The sequence below is a fragment of the Paramormyrops kingsleyae genome, chromosome 7 (genome assembly GCF_048594095.1).
Source record: "Paramormyrops kingsleyae isolate MSU_618 chromosome 7, PKINGS_0.4, whole genome shotgun sequence".
NCBI classification, from domain to species: Eukaryota; Metazoa; Chordata; class Actinopteri; order Osteoglossiformes; family Mormyridae; genus Paramormyrops; species Paramormyrops kingsleyae.
Genome location: NC_132803.1, coordinates 3149985 through 3168457, shown reverse-complemented (window position 1 = coordinate 3168457; position 18473 = coordinate 3149985). Strand labels below are relative to the sequence as shown.

General features: G+C 39.8%; 1 protein-coding gene across 2 annotated transcripts; it reads left to right on the top strand.

Moving 5' to 3' along the window:
• Positions 1-2656: 2656 nt before the first annotated feature.
• On the top strand, positions 2657-15957 carry LOC140592062 (poly(ADP-ribose) glycohydrolase-like). 2 transcript variants are annotated; one of them, XM_072714089.1, is made up of 17 exons: positions 2657-2757; positions 3362-3501; positions 7397-7665; positions 7870-7986; positions 8102-8173; positions 8720-8791; positions 9693-9782; positions 9876-10036; positions 10846-10925; positions 11129-11195; positions 11304-11379; positions 11626-11773; positions 12113-12191; positions 12401-12509; positions 14415-14523; positions 15089-15217; positions 15517-15957. In XM_072714089.1, the coding sequence occupies exons 2-17, from the start codon at positions 3384-3386 to the stop codon at positions 15642-15644; spliced, it is 1824 nt and encodes a 607-aa protein (XP_072570190.1). In that variant the 5' UTR covers positions 2657-2757; positions 3362-3383; the 3' UTR covers positions 15645-15957. The 2 variants fall into 2 exon arrangements, with proteins under 2 accessions (XP_072570190.1, XP_072570191.1); XM_072714090.1 differs by having other exon boundaries at positions 15408-15957.
• The last annotated feature ends 2516 nt before the right edge of the window (positions 15958-18473 follow it).

The following is an 18473-nucleotide window of genomic DNA, read 5'->3' as shown; positions in this document are numbered from 1 at the left end:
ATATTCAAATTGCACCGAATTTAAATATTAGGTACTTGCACTTATGAAATATAAAAATGAATAGTTCTGTTTTGAGTTTAAGGCCATGGCTGCTTTCGGATAAAGACGGCGGTTTGTCTTGATTTTCATTGTTCTGTATCTCTTTCCTGATGACAAAAGCTGAGAGAGACAGTGACCGGGATGTGATGAATCATGGTAAATGTCCATAGCTTTTTTCTGGCATCGGGAGGTGTAGATTTGTTCCAGGGTGGGGAGAGGGCAGCCAATTGTTTTCGCTGCCTAATGATTTACTTGCACATTGTAATTGCATATTGAATGTGTTATACATCACGCACTGTATGTATGAATGTATTTTGTCTGTATTGTACTAAAAGAAAGAATGCAGAGCGTCAAAGGACCACTGGTGTTTGTACTTTTGGTTGTATCTCTTTATTGCATTCTAATGAGAGAAAAGAGAAAGAGGGGAGAGAAATCAAACTTGCAAAATTAAGTTACTTTGGTTTTGGATTTAGTCTGACTAATTTTCCCTCTGAAATGTAACCAGATAGTAGGAATGAGTCAGCATTGTTGAATATTCAAGTACGCGTATAAAATAAAAATGTTAATATATCAAACAAAAAAGGAGCTGTTTTAAATATTATTTTCTGATCCCCAGAATTTTTCCAATATCATTCAGCCCTAGATTCAAGGCTACTTTTCTAAGTTATCCTTTTGTAGCAATGAGTAATGTCTCATTTTGCATGGAAGTACATTCATGGAGTAACCAATAACCCAGACAAGTGTTTCCCTGAATGCAATTTTTTAGCAGCCACAAATAATATCGAATTGTGTATGGAAATAAGTATTTTGATTCATGCTCCATACACATTTTTCTGTGTCTGAGGTAGGGGTGGGCTGGGGGAGAGGTTAATTGAAGATTATTTGAAAAATCACTGGCAAAATTTGAGTAACAATTTTACCTGAAATGGCCATCCCTATCAGACACCATACCTCAACATCAGATGATGATGGGGTCTTTGAGAGATGGAACAAACTTTTAGAAATTCCATTCCATCGTGCATTTTCAGTCTAAACAAATGAGGAACAATGAGAATGAGTTTTTTTGCAGAAAAACATACGAAATGAGAGAGTACTTCCATCCCTTATGCAAGCCTTGCCCAGTGTTGGGCAAGCTACTTGTAAAGTGTAGTGAGCTAAGCTATCAGTTACTCAACAATAAATTGAGCTTCACTACACAAAAGCTACCACCCATAGAAATATAGCACGCTAAGTTACACAAATATGGCAAAAGTAGTTTACTACATCAGAAGCTACTTCACGTTGTACCGTACTGTATTTTGCTTTTATAAATAATTTAAATACTATCATTTTATGAACTGTAGAATGAACAAAACTGCTATAACCGATTATTTTGAACAAATTAATCAAATGTGTGTACTTTACATGGTCTTGAGTGTGCATAGATTCTGTTCTTAGCTAAGAACAAATTCAGATAAGAAAACATTGGTGAATGTCAGAATCTTCGTAAAAAAAAAAAAGTGCGTATGTGGGGTTTAAGAACAAATTTGTTCGTAAGAGCAGTTAATGAATGAGGCCCATTGTTAACTATATATATATTCTTCTGGGAAATGTAACCTTCAACGATTTGCTGCAGCTTACATTCAACAGTGTACCTCAACATGTATGTACCTCATTGAAATAGATTACACAAACAATCAGCTTTAGTATTTGTGCAATTTGTGTGTATATGGTATATGAGTGGTAGATAATATGTACATTTCTCATTTGCACAATCAGGCAAAACTTTCCAGAATATTTTTAGAAGTGGCACACTTTATTTTTTATTTGTTCGTTAAAGCACAACGTTATTTGTATGTTTTGTTTGTCCAGCCAGAGTTTCTTATTATTCTAGAAGCGACAAAGTACATATTTTGTATTGTTTTTTAATTAAGTTAAATTTTTCTAAATGCTTTACTGATTATCAATTTCATACACGACCACGTGTTTTATTTACCAAAAGTGAAATACAGTACTGTAACGTCGCAAACACAGTTGCACATAAAGGGAACCATCAAAATCACAGTAACAACGCAGCTATAAATAAAATACACCACGGATCCAGAAATTTGTTTACTGCACGTCTCACTCTCTTCCCCTCACTTTCAATGCACACTTGTCTTACTATAATGTTCGATTGAGTCACTGTCACAGAACACTCAACTGTTCATTGAATCAACATCTTTCTGAATTTTCACTTTCTATACACCTCTGAATAATTCTCCTTAAAAATAAAACACTTAAATGTTTCTAAATTTGTGCAATCACGTAGGCATCCTTCCTTCTTCCGTATGTTCTGGAATTAACTCCAGGTTTACTGTAGCCCTGAAGTGAAAATGGACCGTTGTCTGATGAATCAATTTATTGAACTAATGAACTTTGTTCAAACGGCACTTTGACCTGACAACTGAATATTATGTTTCCATCCGTTCCCATTTATACGTTCAGAGCTTGAAAAAAAACTTAAATATTGGAACGTCAAAAAGAGCTTTACAGTAAGAACCACAGATTGCGTTCCACTGAAGCTGCAACATTTTCAGGGTTTCTTCAAATATGCCCGTAATACACCCCGCCCACGAAGTGCATACTTTCGCTTTCAGTTTTGAACGGCGCGCGTCGTTTAAGATTACATGTGATTGGCCAAAACTCTTCAGAAAATCCCTCGCGGCCGCGTGATGAACATCGGCTTGTCGTAAACCAGTGAGTAAGATCTTTGTACATTTACAGTTGTCTAACTTAAGTCTATTTAGCTGTATTGCTACATAGTAAAACATTATAATGCATTTCTGTGTAAATTACGACGGCACTGATAACTGCTATGACGATACTTAATAAGAGAATTTGTCGTGTATACATTTTGTACGACATTCATTAAATATAACCTGAATTCATTAAAAGTAACCTGAATAAAATAGATTTTGCTGCTATAGTATTTCCCCTCCAGCAGCTGCATGTTATATATTTGTTCGTATTGAATTGCAGTCAACATATCTTTCATCTGAAGTGGAACTGAAATATATTTGATACACGTCGTTTCCTTCGCTGGGAAGCTAATTGGCTAAATATGGCTAGTTGTAGTTAAATGGCTATATGCTGCACCTGGTGGGTTACTGCTACTCGGTCTTCTTGAGTTATTCACTCGTTCTTTCTATTTCTTTCCTAACGATGCATCTTATTACACCAGACTGTTAAGATTGAATGTTAGCGAGTTAGCTGCCTGTCGGAGGGCAAAACGTGCTTTGATGACATCTGCCTTTCTCCGCGAAAAAAAAGAATCTGTTCCCTTCGTACATTAAACTTTCAGGACCGTGAAATCACCGTAAAGCATGTCAGACCTTCCTACTGAGGACAAACAGAACATTGCTCCCGGTGATGCACCAGCAGACACAGGAGATCCGGCGCAAATATCCGGAAGTGACCAACATGCAGAAAAGGAACGCTCGGGTAAAAAGCCAGCATCTTTTTGGTGTTAAGTTAAAATAATCGAGAAATGTACAGTCCTATTAGTGTTAAGATGCATTGACTGCAATTTTTGGATTTTTTTTTTTTGTTTCCTTTTCTACTAAAATGTAAAAATCATAATGGGTTCTTACCTATGGAAGCCCGTTTTCGCCACCGGGGAAAAAATAATATAAAATTTAAGTCGAAATTTCGACTTAGTTATCTCGAGATATTATCTAGAAATTTCGACTTAGTATCTCGAAACAAGTTTCTAGCTTTAATAACTTTTCACGGAATTAAGGTGGGTCGTTTTTAATGACAGAATCGTCCAGTACACAGACAATGATGCACACCGATTATTTTTGCGCTTTTGCTTTGTGCAAAATCGTATTAATAGTTAATATTATAGGTGCTGTCAGCTGTAATGGCATGGTGCACATTGTGGTAGAAAAATTGTAAATCAAGTACTTAGAATAAAAGTCTGGACCTCTTAGTTTGGTGAGTAAAGAAAATCTCTTTTATTCCAGCAAATTCAGCAAAGCGCTCCCATCACACTCTGGCACTTGGTACCAAGTCACCCCTGGCACACAAAGCGACCAGTAGATAAACCGTAGCTCCCAGGAATTCTAAGTCCTGATTGGTCATGAAACATCAACAAACTAAGCTGAAACGTATAACAAACACAATTCTCCCGCTCCATTGGTTCACTTTGGTAGCAAGGTAAAATCCACCCATTGTACGCAACTTACTGGAGACAGCCTCGGCTTCTAGACTCTACATGAGATATGTATATAGATATTAATTATATGACACTGAATCATTGTTAATGTTTGGGTGTTCCATTGATTAATGATTAACACATTGACATATTGTCCCTGAATCGCTGAAAATACATGGTTAACATATGATTAGTATGATTAACATAAATATGATTAACATGATGCAATCAGTATTATATATTGACTACTACAACTACTTTGTGGTATAACTCTTTGTGCACCAGTTGGGGTGGCTTCGAGTCTCTTCCTGCAAGTGGTTTCTCCCCCCCTTTGCTCCACTGTCTGCCTCTCCAAGGTCCGAGCTTCTGCGGAGCCGACTGCAGGCAGCTATCACAAAGCGAGGTCACATAGTATTCAAAACAATCTCTTCTGGCCTAAGGCCTAAGACATGAGACCCAATATGCCTCCCCTCCCGGGCCTACTAATGTCCAATTTTACTTCCACAACATGGTTTAGCATTTTGGGCTCATAGCGACTGATGCACACCACTTTGTTTCCCACACTGCTTTACGTACGAATTTTGATTAATTTTTTGAATGTTCCAATGTATCCGTATAATGTGCAATGGGACAATACATGAATGGGTTACTAACTTTAAAATTAGACAAGACAGGCACTTACGTGACGTGTGCTTTGATCAGTGGACTACAGGGAACAATGCACACCCATTGGATTTTCAGAATAACTTTCTCTCAGTTATTAATTAATACATTGTATCCATATTACATGGCATAGGGGTAATGCAGTAAAGGGTTAATAGCTCTGAAACAAAATGAGACAGTCATGTCCTATGAAGCGTGCCTTTATCAGTGGAGTCTGGGGGACAATGCACACCACTTGGATTTTCAAGATCACTTTCTAACAGTTATTAATTATTACATTGTATCTATATTACATACCATTGCTCCATTTCATGCATATTGACAGTTAATTGATAACACAAATTAATCCATAAGTAAGTTGTAAAGTGTGATTTAGGCAGTGCACCATGGGACAAAGCAAATGTATCACAGCTGAATTGCTTGATTACGTGTTTCGTAATCGGTGTGCATCGTTGTCTGTGTACTGGACAACACGATTCTGTCATTAAAAATGCCCCACCTTTCGTGTAAAGTTATTAGTATCTCGAAACAAGTTTCTAACTTTAAGTCGAAATTTTGACTTAGTTATCTCGTTATTTTGAGATATTACAGTTGTGGCCAAAAGTTTACATACACTTGTAAAGAACATAATATTATGGCTCTCTTGAGTTTCCCGTCATTTCTACAACTCTGATTTTTCTCTGATAGAGTGATTGGAACAGATACTTCTTTGTCACAAAAAACATTCATGAAGTTTGGTTCTTTTATGACTTTATGACTTTTATGATCTAAATTTCGACTTAAATTTTATATAATTTTTTTCCTAGGTGGCGGAAACGGGCTTCCATACAGATTGAAAGCAGTGTGTGTTGGAGTGAAAATATTCGGGGGGGGGGTGTTACATCAAATTACTTTTATTTTGTTTTTATTTTAAGTTATCTCCACTTTACAATGCGTGTAAAGACATAACTGTGAAAATGAACATGATAGTTCTGTTTCTCAGTTTCATCATCTTACTTTAGGTTACTTAACTCCTGTTTCACATTCTGATACTTACACAACTCTTACCCAATCGACTGATGCAGCAAATTTTGTGATGCACCATATTCTGTATTGTCGTGCTCTACTCTACGCGTTTTACGTGATGCAATTTAACTGCGTGTTCTTGCAAAATATGTAGGAGGGTACGAGAGTGGGTATTTCTGAGCTCCGAAACACGACGGCAGTGCTCTGTCTAATTTCCCCGTTTATTCGGGGGAAAGTAAAATAAAAATATTTTACTTTTATTTTGTTTTATTTTGGTTTTATTTTACGTTATCTCCACTTTAGGTTACTTAACTGCTGTTTCACATTCTGATACTTAAGACAACCCTTACCCAATCGGCTGATGCAGCCAATTTTTTGATGCACCATATTCTGTATTGTAGTGCACTACATTTACTGTCACAATTAAAAACAGCGTCATCACTCGTCTCGTATAATGCGTTATCGTCTCGTACTGGAACTGGAATAAAATTCTCCTAAACCTATTACACTGAACTATCCTGAATTAAAAGGGACGGATGGCAAGCCTATTTTCAAGTGTGTGTAAATGTAAGAATACTGGATATAATAAGACGACAGCTGTCTGAATTGTGTAAACACGATGAACATTTCTTTTTAAAGACCCACTTAGCACATTGTCGCCTGAAGATGAATGGTACATTGTTGCTTGTTCAGTATCCACACTTGGGTCACAAAATCTGATGACAGCGGTATTAATTAGTCACCCTACTTTGCCAGAGCTGACCTGTACACCCCAGTTATGAAATCTTTCTAATATTATCATGTACAATGAAGACAAGTCACCTAAAGTGTTTTTCACAGCAGAATCACCGATTTTTCCCCAGTTTCTTTTGGGTCACAGGATTTGATGATTGGGTTGCACCGTCCACCTTCAGCAGAGGGGTCACAATATTTGATAGTAGCTACCAAATCTTGTCACAGAATTCAATGGTCACAGAATTTGGTTTAACAGGGGCACCAGGAACAGGATTGAGAACTTCTGGTTTAGACCATCTGAATAAGTACAGATGTTCCTTGACTTAAAATGGAGTTACGTTCCAATGAACCCATCGCAAATTGGAAATATCATAAGTCGAATATGAATTCATAGGACGCACTTGAGCATTTAGTAGATATAATGGGCTTGTGAAATATTTTAAAACACTGAAAAAACAATGCCATTTTATGAGACACTATGAGATGTTTATGCTCATTATCACTACAGAGACTGGAAGCACAGCTGGGTGAATGCTGCTGTCACCCAGCAGCAGTATAAAGTATTGTATCGGATATCGATAGCCCGGAAACAGATCAAAATTCAAAGTGTGATCACTACTGACTGCATTCCTGTCGCACCATCATAAAGTCAAAATATCATCAGTCAGACACATCGTAAAACAAGGAGCATCTGTATGTTGAAATTGGTGTTAGGGTTTTGCTGTTCTGTCTGAGAAGCTCATCACGTTAATTTAATTAAAAATCGATTGGGGGCAGTCTCTCATCCCTCAGGCGCGGCCAAACGGAATGACAGCTCTCAAATGAACGATATACTCCACCCTGATGACAAGACACACAAGGGTCAGAGTCGCAGGAAGTCATCCAGTTGTGATGAAAGCACGTCCCAGTCAGGACAGGCAACGGGAGGTGAAGTGACGAGACAGATCTACCGCAGCACACCCTTGTCTGAGCTGAGGAGCCTCCCTTCTTGCCATCTGGAACTGGATAAGTTGTCCTCCAGCAAGTACCACACAGTTCTGGTCAATGTAAGGATTTAACATTGCTTTAGCTGGACACGTACTATATGGGGTCATATTGAGAGTTAATAAACATCACTGTTCCTTTCCATTCTAGTAAGAGCAAATTCACTGGTCGGCTATAAAGACATTCCAGAGCTTATGTGTTGATGGACCAGTTGATGTATATTGTTACACAAATTTGTTTATTTTCTGTTTCCGTTCTCTGTCTAGGAAGATGAATTCCAACATAAGCGGTTGGTACCACAATCCGGCTCGCCCAAATGGAATAGCTTTTTTGTGAAAATGCCTTACTCGGCTGAAAGTGTCACGCAGTCAGGCAATTTCCAGGTGGGTAACCAGAACATTGAATTAAGGCAAGGTTTGCATAAGGGATGGAATTACTCTCTCATTTCGTATGTTTTTCTGCAAAAAAACTAATTCTCATTGTTCTTCATTTGTTTAGACTGCACGATGGAATGAAATTTCTAAAAGTTTGTCCCATCTCTCAAAGACCCCATCATCATCTGATGTTGAGGTATGGTGTCTGATAGGGATGGCCATTTCAGGCAAAATTATTAGTCAAATTTTGCCAGTGATTTTTCAAATAATATTCAATTAACCTCTCCCCCAGCCCACCCCTACCTCAGACACAGAAAAATGTGTATGGAGCATGGATTAAAATAGTTACTTATTTCTGTACACAATTCGATATCATTTGTGGCTGCTAAAAGATTAAAAGTAACATTAAAAAGTATCTTGAAGAAATTAAATTGAAACATAAAATCAAATTCACAAGCTCAAGTGCAGTACCATGTAATGACATCTATTAGCCTGTGCCTTGTGCATTCAGGTAAATACTTGTCTGGGTTATCGGTTACTATTTTAATAGTATTTAAAATAGCTCAGTTGTTTGATGTTTTTCTTTTATTTTATACACGTTCTCAAATATTCAACAATGCTGACTCATTCCTAGTATCTGGTCACATTTCAGAGGGAAAATTAGTCAGACTAAATCCAAAGCCAAAAAAACTTCACTTTACAAGTTTGATTTCTCTCCCCTCTTTCTCTTTTCTCTCTTTAGAATGCAATAAAGAGATACAACCCAAAGTACAAAGACCGGTGGTCCTTTGATGCTCTGCATTCTTTCTGTCAGGTCAGTGATTCAAGTCGTGTTGTGTTCATTTAGTAATAAATGACTAATTGACTTTGAGACAATTATATAACATCATTAAATAAATCATGGTCCTTGCCAGCTATCATCACTATAGCAGTTCAAGAGCATATTTCAGAATCAGATTCTTTATTGCCTCACGACCAAGGTTACCAACAGTTTGAGACACCATGTCACAGTTGACAATTAGGTGTAATGTGGACAGAGCATAAATACAAGATAACAAGCAGAGATGGTGAGTGATAAGTACAGAGGTTGGTGCAAGTTTAGTCAAATACTGGAAGTAAACGCAAGTACAATACAGACAATATACATTCATACATACAGTGCGTGATGCAATATGCAATTACAATGTGCAAGTAAATGATCTGTGCTGATGAGAAAGTAAATATTGAAATGGTGCAAGTATTGCATTGTTGTTGATTAAAAGTAGGGGGAGTTGTTGAGGAGTCTGATTGGAACTGGGGAAGAAGCTGGTTTGAATTGTGTTGTTTTGGTGATTAGTGATCTGAGTCACCTACCTGAGGGAAGCAGTTGAAGTAGATCATGTACAGGATGTGAGAGGTCCCCTGTAATCCTTTTGGCAGGTTGAGTGTATCGTTGTTCAGTTGATGGCAGTGCAGGACCACAGTTCTTTCAGGCTTTGGTGATGATTGGCTGGGGTCTTTTCTTAGTTAGGGAATCCATTCCACCATACCAGACTGCGATAGAGCATGTCAGGATGCTGACTATGATGGAGGTGTCGAATTGTCCAAGGAGGAGCTGCAAATGAACATTTTTAGTCTGCAATACATGCTTAAAATAAACAGAGCAGCCCCTGACACCAATCTGTTTATAAAAAATAATGCAATTCAGCATTAAAGTGTTAACCTATACATTTCAGTCACTATCCACTGAGGCGCAAGTGGACGTGCCTTACATTCTGCACAAAATGTCTGTACTGGCCCTCAAGTTGCCGGACCTGTGCCCGAAGGTAAGATGTACTGAACCCACATCACCACCTCTTCTGGTTTTGTGGGGCTGATGACAGCCTAACATACCTTTGTCCCTCATCATTCTTTGGCAGCCCATTCCCTTGCTGAGACACGGCCAGCAACACGCCATCACGATGTCCCAGCTCCAGATCGCCTGCCTGCTGGCCAACGCCTTCTACTGCACCTTCCCCCACCGCAATGCCTCCCACCACAACTCAGAGTACTTCCACTACCCCACCATAAACTTCTCCAGGTCTGCTCCTCCTCATGGTGTTTTTGTACCTGGTCATGTTTATGTTCTCTTCTGTAGCCCATCTGGGTGTTACCCATGAGACTCACACTTTCTAGCCCATTTTGCCATCTCACAGCCATGAGATGTATATCTCACATATTGTGTTGAGCCCAAACAAGACAAAGAAGTTTACTTCAGTGACAAAATGAGACATGTTGCAAATTGGACATGATAGATTAATCTGATCAGCAGGCATCACCACTGGCACAAGCTGACCAGTTTCTGGTGACAGTTATTGGTAATGGTAACATTAGACACAAATACATAGGTTACTGGTATCTCACATCGGTACACCACTATTTATAAGGAGACCTCACCTTTTGATATTTCACTGTTGTCACCAAATTGTGTGGGTTTATCACCCATTTCACTGTTCACTGTGGCTGTTTTGACATATATTTAACGTAGCCACTTTTTATACAAAACTATCAATCATGGGTTCAGGTATTTTCCTGCCTAGTCTATTTTTAGTAGTACAAAATGTAGACATTTTAACTTTCAGTCCCTGTTTAAATGTATAAAATGTTCATAGTGCAAAAAATTCTAATCGCCATATCTTCATCTCATGAAGTTAGTGTTCACCTGCCCACATTAGCCATTTGGTGGGACATCAGTCTTCTATTCTTTATTGGATGATGACTCATTGCTGCTATGAAAAGTAGTTTTCTAAGAAAGAGAAAAATGAAGGAAGATTTGTGGAATGTAAAGTGCACATTTCCCTTTATGTCATGTTCAGTATGGTGGGTGTATTCTTTTCGCCCTCTCTACAGCTTGTTTGGGAACTGGTCACCAAGGAAACAGGAGAAACTCAAAGCCATTTTCAACTACTTCAAGATAGTATCAGATCACGGTAACTGCTGTACGAAGTGCTTCCTGATGGATTATGGGTCATTATTCCTTTCCTGTTCCTTATAACTTGGAGGTGTGCAGGATAGAAAAGGCAAAGTCAACCTTGGATCCAGACACTTGTTGGATCCTTTGCAAGAAGCCACAGGAGGTCAAAATGGTGTTTCTATCAAAAACCCACTGTCCGTGATTGTTCTCTGCCTACAGAAAAAGAGATCGAGGGACTGGTGACCTTCGAGAGGTGCTGTCTTCGTGACGCTCCACAATGGGAAAGGTGGCTATGGTTCTTTTTCCTGTTTGCATGTCTTGTAAGAGATGGAATGTGTCATTGACGTGCGGCCGATTGTCCCCTCTTTGTGGCTGGCCCTCTGGCACTGTATAGGGAATCCAAAATGCTGACTAAGCTTCACGTCTCCTCAGAAGGCACCATTGAGGAGAAGGGCCAGGGCATGCTGCAGGTACGTAACCCAACCAGACTTGCTGTCCCCTGCCTCATTCTGTACCTGCTATCTTCTTCTCCTTCCTCAATCAGCTCTGGCTCTGGTATATTGAAATTATATTATATATTATATTTATACTTGTTTAACACTGTTTTTCTATAAAATATACTTGGTAAGTTGGATTACCTCTACATTGCTCATATTGCTTCATTCTGTATCATATTGTAATACAAGCTACTGTTGAAATTCCCTGGTTTATGGCAGGTGGACTTTGCCTGCAGCTTGGTAGGAGGAGGTGTGCTTGGGAATGGACTGGTCCAGGAGGAGATCCTGTTCCTCTGCTACCCAGAGCTCATTGTGTCCAGGCTTTTTACTGAGAGGCTGGCCGACAACGAGTGCCTCCGGATCACCGGTAAGAGCATGTATGAGGTACCTCATACTAATGTGACCTCCACAGTCTAGTGGGCAACCCCACACTGGTCTGGTAGCTCTGTTACTTCTTAAAATGTCTTGTAAACTTTGGAACAATATGATTTTAAAATATGTATTAATCACTGATCAATTAGGTATTTTTTCAGTTCCAGGGGAACAGCACGGTTTTGTCCAAGCTGGGACGTTACTCTACTGATTCAAATAAACGATGGCTGGGTTCTGCTTCAGTTAGCTTGGAGTTTTAGTGCTGGTCTTAGGCAAAAATGCACTCGCATTTGTCATAGCCTGTGCCATAACAATATTTGGGCTCCCCCTACAGGTCTCCAGCAGTACAACAGATACACTGGCTACAGCGACTCCTTTGTCTGTCAAGAATTTTGTATAGACCAATGCCAGAGGTAACCCATGAACACGTCACTGCCATTTCCAGTTGACTTTATGCCTCTGCACCCAAGTTTTGCTGCAGATGCAGCTTTTCCCCACTTGCAGAAACATACTGTGCTCTTCTCATAGATCTGCAGTGCCACAAGGTAACGTGCATGTGTGCTAAGTGAAAGGATTCTTCAGACTAAGTGAAAAACTAACAAATGTTAATCTCTATCCAAAGGGATGAATGGCTCAGACGGCAGAGAAAAATGGTCGCCATTGATGCATTGAACTTCAAAAACCAGAAGGAGCAGTACGACATGACACGCGTAATCCGTGAGCTGAACAAGGTTGGTTGGCCTGCACGGTCTCACCCTGTTACTGTGACTAATCATGGTATGGTCACACCACAATGGTTTCCTATGTCAATGGGGTGCTTGGAAACAACTCCGATCTTATCTTCTCTACAAAGTGGAAACGTTCAGTACATTAGGATGCCAAGAAGAATTTGTCAGGCCAAGAAAATTTGTAGAATAGAATAGAATAGAATAAACCTTTATTATCCCACGAATGAGAAATTTAGGTGTTACAGAGCTCTTATACAAAAGTAATACAACCAAAGTTTTAAAAATAAATAAATAAAGATGTACAGAGATATGTACTAGGGATGCTCATATTGACCGTTTAACGGTTAACCGACCGAATGAATTTTGACCGATTATTACTATCAGTTAAACTCATGGGGCGTTATCACATGCAACCACACGTGCCTTCTACCGCGACGAGTGAATTTCCGCGAAGTAGGATTCTTTATTTACAAGGGAAATACTTCCATAGGTAGAGCATAGACAACATGTTTAAGACCTTCTAAATGCGGTTTTTAACATTATTAGAGCCCTTCAGACATGAAATAACAGCCTTTAGTCACGCAAACACTTACAACAGCAAAGACGGTTCCGATGCGTAATGACGTAGACGCGTGTATGAGAGAAAGCAACAAGCGTGAAACTGAGCCAATCAGTGGGCCGGATAGGAAGATGATAGGATAGCCAGTAATTTCACACAGCCAAGCGCTCAAAAAGTAGATTTTTACTGTCTCGATCAACTTTTTAATGAATATCCGCTTAAGTCGAAGCGCAAAGTGGCGAGGGTCGACTGTATATTAATTAATTTTTGTCTTGTCGAAAACGCTGCAGGTGCATGAAAATTTGACAACGTGTGAATCCAGATTCAGTTTTTTGTATGTTCTGTGTGTTGTTGTTCGCACATGTTAAAATAAAACTGAAAAAAAGTTAGCATATTTAATCAGACACTCCTCAGTTCTGATTTAATTCAATTCCAATTTAATGTTCTAAACCGATCGGTTAAGGATTAATGTTCGGTTAACGAACGGCGGTTGTCGGTTGGGAAAATTAACCGAAATGAACATCCCTAATATGTACACAAGTGTGGGGGTGGGGTGGGGTGTGAATGATCCTGGTGAATATACAATGTACACTCAGCTGCAAATTGGTAACCGCAGTTAAAGGCATATGATATGTCCGTTAGACAGTATATGAGTAGAAAATACTCACACTAAAACTGTGTTATAAAGTCTGACAGCTGCTGGTAAGAATGACCTGCGGTAGCGCTCCTTCCTACACTGTGGGTGTAGAAGTCTATTGCTGAACGAGCTGCTCAGGGCTCGTACAGTCTCATGCAGGGGGTGGGGGGTGTTGTCCATAATGGATGTCAGCTTAGACATCATCCTCTCTTCCCCAACCTGCTCGATGGATTTCAGTGGACAGCCCAAGACAGAGCTGGCCCTCTTCACCAGTTTGTTCAACTTCCCCCTGTCCCTCTCTGAAATTCCACCACACCAGCAGACCACAGCATAAAAGATAGCAGATGCTACCACAGTGTCGTAGAAGGTCCTTAAGAGAGTCCTGTTCACCCCAAAGGATCTTAGCCGCCTTAGCAAGTGAAGACGACTTAGACCCTTTTTGTAAACTGCCTCAGTGTTTGTAGACTAGTCCAGTTTGTTGTTGAGGTGAACACCCAGGTATTTGTACTCCTCCACTTTTCAGTGTTTGGATTTGTTGGTCACTATTAACATCTGATTAGATTTGTTACTCATCTTGTTTGATGTTGCCAAGGATCTTTTGGCTCTCAAGCTGTTCTTGTGTTTTCAGACTTTGCTTGCATGAGTTTCCATCTGACCAGGTTAAGAAGCAAAGGAGCTTTTCTTAATGTGCGTTTTGGGTTATTTTTTGAAGGCCTACTGTGGTTTCCGGGGAGAAGAGAACATTCCTGTCGATTACCTCCCAGCTGTAGCTACTGGGAACTGGGGCTGTGGTGCCTTTAAGGGTGACCCCAAACTCAAAGGTAAGGCAGGTCACCTCCTAGGAGGACAGGAAAATGCCTTGTTGGAATATGCAGCTGGAATATCAACCGTTGGGTAATTTTTGGAAGAATGTAAATGTACCGAGGTCCTCCTCTTGTTAAATGATGTAACATAGCTGATGTCCCTTTCTGTGTTCTAAGACTATTGCTCTTGAATTAGTTATTGTGGTTTATCTTTAGCTCAGTGCTTTCGTCCATCTATCTTCCAATCCCTGATCCTGGTCAGAATGGAGCCTTACCAATGCTGCACGTCCACCACACGTGGGATCCCCATCCATCACATGCTGTACATTTATACAGACACTATGGGCAATTTAGTCATGCTCATTACCCTATTTACATGGCTTTGGACTGAACGTGCACATGGAGCGACCATGTAAACTCCACACAAAGAGTGTAGGATTTGAACCCCCAGCTCAGCCCTGAAACCCCCATGGTTTTCATACTCTATGGAAGTGTTTCCCAGTCCGGTCCTCAGGGACCCACAGAGTCCACATTTTTGCTCCCTTCCAGCTCCCTCCTGACCATGTTCCCTCTTCTGCTGCAGGTCTTATACAGCTAATGGCTGCAGCCGTGGCCCAGAGAGACGTGGCCTTCTTCACGTTCCACAACAAGCACCTTGAAAGGGAGCTGCTGGGGATGTACCAGTTCCTCATCAATCATAATGTAACAGTGGGTGAGTTAATTCCCACCCCCCCTCCTGCATGCTAAATGAAGACTCAGGATCACACAAAATTGTATGAGCATTTGTCACATTTAACACGTGCACCTGAAAACAGATGATACACGGTCTGCCTTTTGCTTATTTTCAATGATAACATTTTGTTTTTTACTTCATATCGCTGATGTTTTATGTTGTTGTGAAGATCGTAGGAAATCCACAGCCTTGAGGTTCCTAGCAATGGTTCCCATCTACTGCTGATCCTCACATACTGTAAGTGTCCACATGCTAATTTTGTCTCGCTCTCTTTCCAGCTCAGCTCTATGAGTTCCTCAATAATTTCTGTACGCTTGTGAGTCACAGTGGAGAGCCTGAAGACCTCTTTATGTACATCAGACGTGCTGTCGCAGACACGACAAGCAAACACGAAGAGGCTGCATGAAGCTGTTGCACCATAAGAAAGTTCTAAGGCAACACAGCCTTTGCAAACTATCAACAAAAAAAATAATTCCCGTGAATTAGGTGAACTTTTATTTTTTTGTCTAAATCTAAACCATGATCAGTACTTCGACTTAATTGACGGGATGCTTTTCTAGTCTGGGAAGACTCTAAGGGTATGAGTATTGCACAATATGCAGAATGTTCTTGCTGTTTTAAAGAATGAGTATATTTAACCAATAAATTCTTATAAGGTGTTACAGATTAATTCAATGAAAATGGGTGTAAATGCAATAAAATTACCATTTGTACAAGTACATGGGAATTCTTTATTTTTCACATAGAACATGTCACTCTGCTGTGAGACACGGGTGGGAGCAAAGCTTGGAGTCAGAGTGGCATTAGTATGGAGTTCTTGGGCTTCAGGGCCTTGACCGGGACCCAGCAGTAATATGATTCCTCTGTCGGGTGATTCAGGGCACCAGTCCAGACATGAGTCCTAGCCAGCTGGGTAACACACCAACCTAATTTCACACACTCACTGTTTCATTTGTGTTCTTGTGTAAATATAAAACTTCCATAGAAGTTGGAGCAGTTGAACAGTACAAACGGTGTGCCAAATAAATCTAAATGATCTTCGAACATGCGTTCCCTTCTCAGAGCACGATTGGTAAGCTATTCAAGAAGTAACAGAAATGCCATTTTGATAGCAAGACCTATGTGCAGAAACAGACATTTATAATCCTCATGATCGCCGTTACTACCATGAAAATAATTTTTAGACTTTAAAATTATTTTTTATATTTTGCTTTTATAAATTATTCAAATACTATCATTTTATGAACTGTAGAATGAACAAAACTGCTATAACCGATTATTTTGAACAAACTATCATTACTCAAATGTGCGTAAGAATGGTCTTTAGTGTGCGTGTTCTTAGCTAAGAACAAATTCAGATAAGAAAACATTGGTGAATGTCAAAATCTTCGTAAAAAAGTGCGTACTTGGGGTTTAAGAACAAATTTGTTCGTAAGAATGGTTAGTGAATGAGGCCCATTGTTAATTATATATATACACTCACCTAAAGGATTATTAGGAACACCATACTAATACGGTGTTTGACCCCCTTTCGCCTTCAGAACTGCCTTAATTCTACGTGGCATTGATTCAGCAAGGTGCTGAAAGCATTCTTTAGAAATGTTGGCCCATATTGATAGGATAGCATCTTGCAGTTGATGGAGATTTGTGGGATGCACATCCAGGGCACGAAGCTCCCGTTCCACCACATCCCAAAGATGCTCTATTGGGTTGAGATCTGGTGACTGTGGGGGCCATTGTAGTACAGTGAACTCATTGTCATGTTCAAGAAACCAATTTGAAATGATTCGAGCTTTGTGACATGGTGCACTATCCTGCTGGAAGTAGCCATCAGAGGATGGGTACATGGTGGTCATAAAGGGATGGTCATGGTCAGAAACAATGCTCAGGTAGGCCGTGGCATTTAAACGATGCCCAATTGGCACTAAGGGGCCTAAAGTGTGCCAAGAAAACATCCCCCACACCGTTACACCACCACCACCAGCCTGCACAGTGGTAACAAGGCATGATGGATCCATGTTCTCATTCTGTTTACGCCAAATTCTGACTCTACCATTTGAATGTCTCAACAGAAATCGAGACTCATCAGACCAGGCAACATTTTTCCAGTCTTCAACTGTCCAATTTTGGTGAGCTCGTGCAAATTGTAGCCTCTTTTTCCTATTTGTAGTGGAGATGAGTGGTACCCGGTGGGGTCTTCTGCTGTTGTAGCCCATCCGCCTCAAGGTTGTGCGTGTTATGGCTTCACAAATGCTTTGCTGCATACCTCGGTTGTAACGAGTGGTTATTTCAGTCAAAGTTGCTCTTCTATCAGCTTGAATCAGTCGGCCCATTCTCCTCTGACTTCTAGCATCAACAAGGCATTTTCGCCCACAGGACTGCCGCATACTGGATGGTTTTCCCTTTGCACACCATTCTTTGTAAACCCTAGAAATGGTTGTGCGTGAAAATCCCAGTAACTGAGCAGATTGTGAAATACTCAGACCGGCCCGTCTGGCACCAACAACCATGCCACGCTCAAAATTGCTTAAATCACCTTTCTTTCCCATTCTGACATTCAGTTTGGAGTTCAGGAGATTGTCTTGACCAGGACCACACCCCTAAATGCATTGAAACAACTGCCATGTGATTGGTTGATTAGATAATTGCATTAATGGGAAATTGAACAGGTGTTCCTAATAATCCTTTAGGTGAGTGTATATATTCTTCTGGGAAATGTAACCTTCAACGATTTGCTGCAGCTTACATTCAACAGTGTACCTCAACATGTATGTACCTCATTGAAATAGACTACACAAACAATCAGCTTTAGTATTTGTGCAATTTGTGTGTATATGGTATATGAGTGGTAGATAATATGTACATTTCTCATTTGCACAATCAGGCAAAACTTTCCAGAGTATTTTTTAGAATATATTTTATTTGTTCATTAAAGCTTGAGCACAACATTATTTGCACGTTTTGTTTGTCCAACCAGAGTTTCTTATTGTCGTAGAAGTGACGAATTACATATTTTGTATTGTTTTTTAATTAAGTTAAATTTTTCTAAATGCTTTACTGTTTATCAATTTCATGCACGACCACGTGTTTTATTTACCAAAAGCGAAATACAGTACTGTAACGTTGCAAACACAGTTGCACATAAAAGGAACCATCAAAATCACAGTAACCATACAGCTATAAATAAAATATACCACGGATCCAGAAATTTGTTTATTGCACATCTCACTCTCTT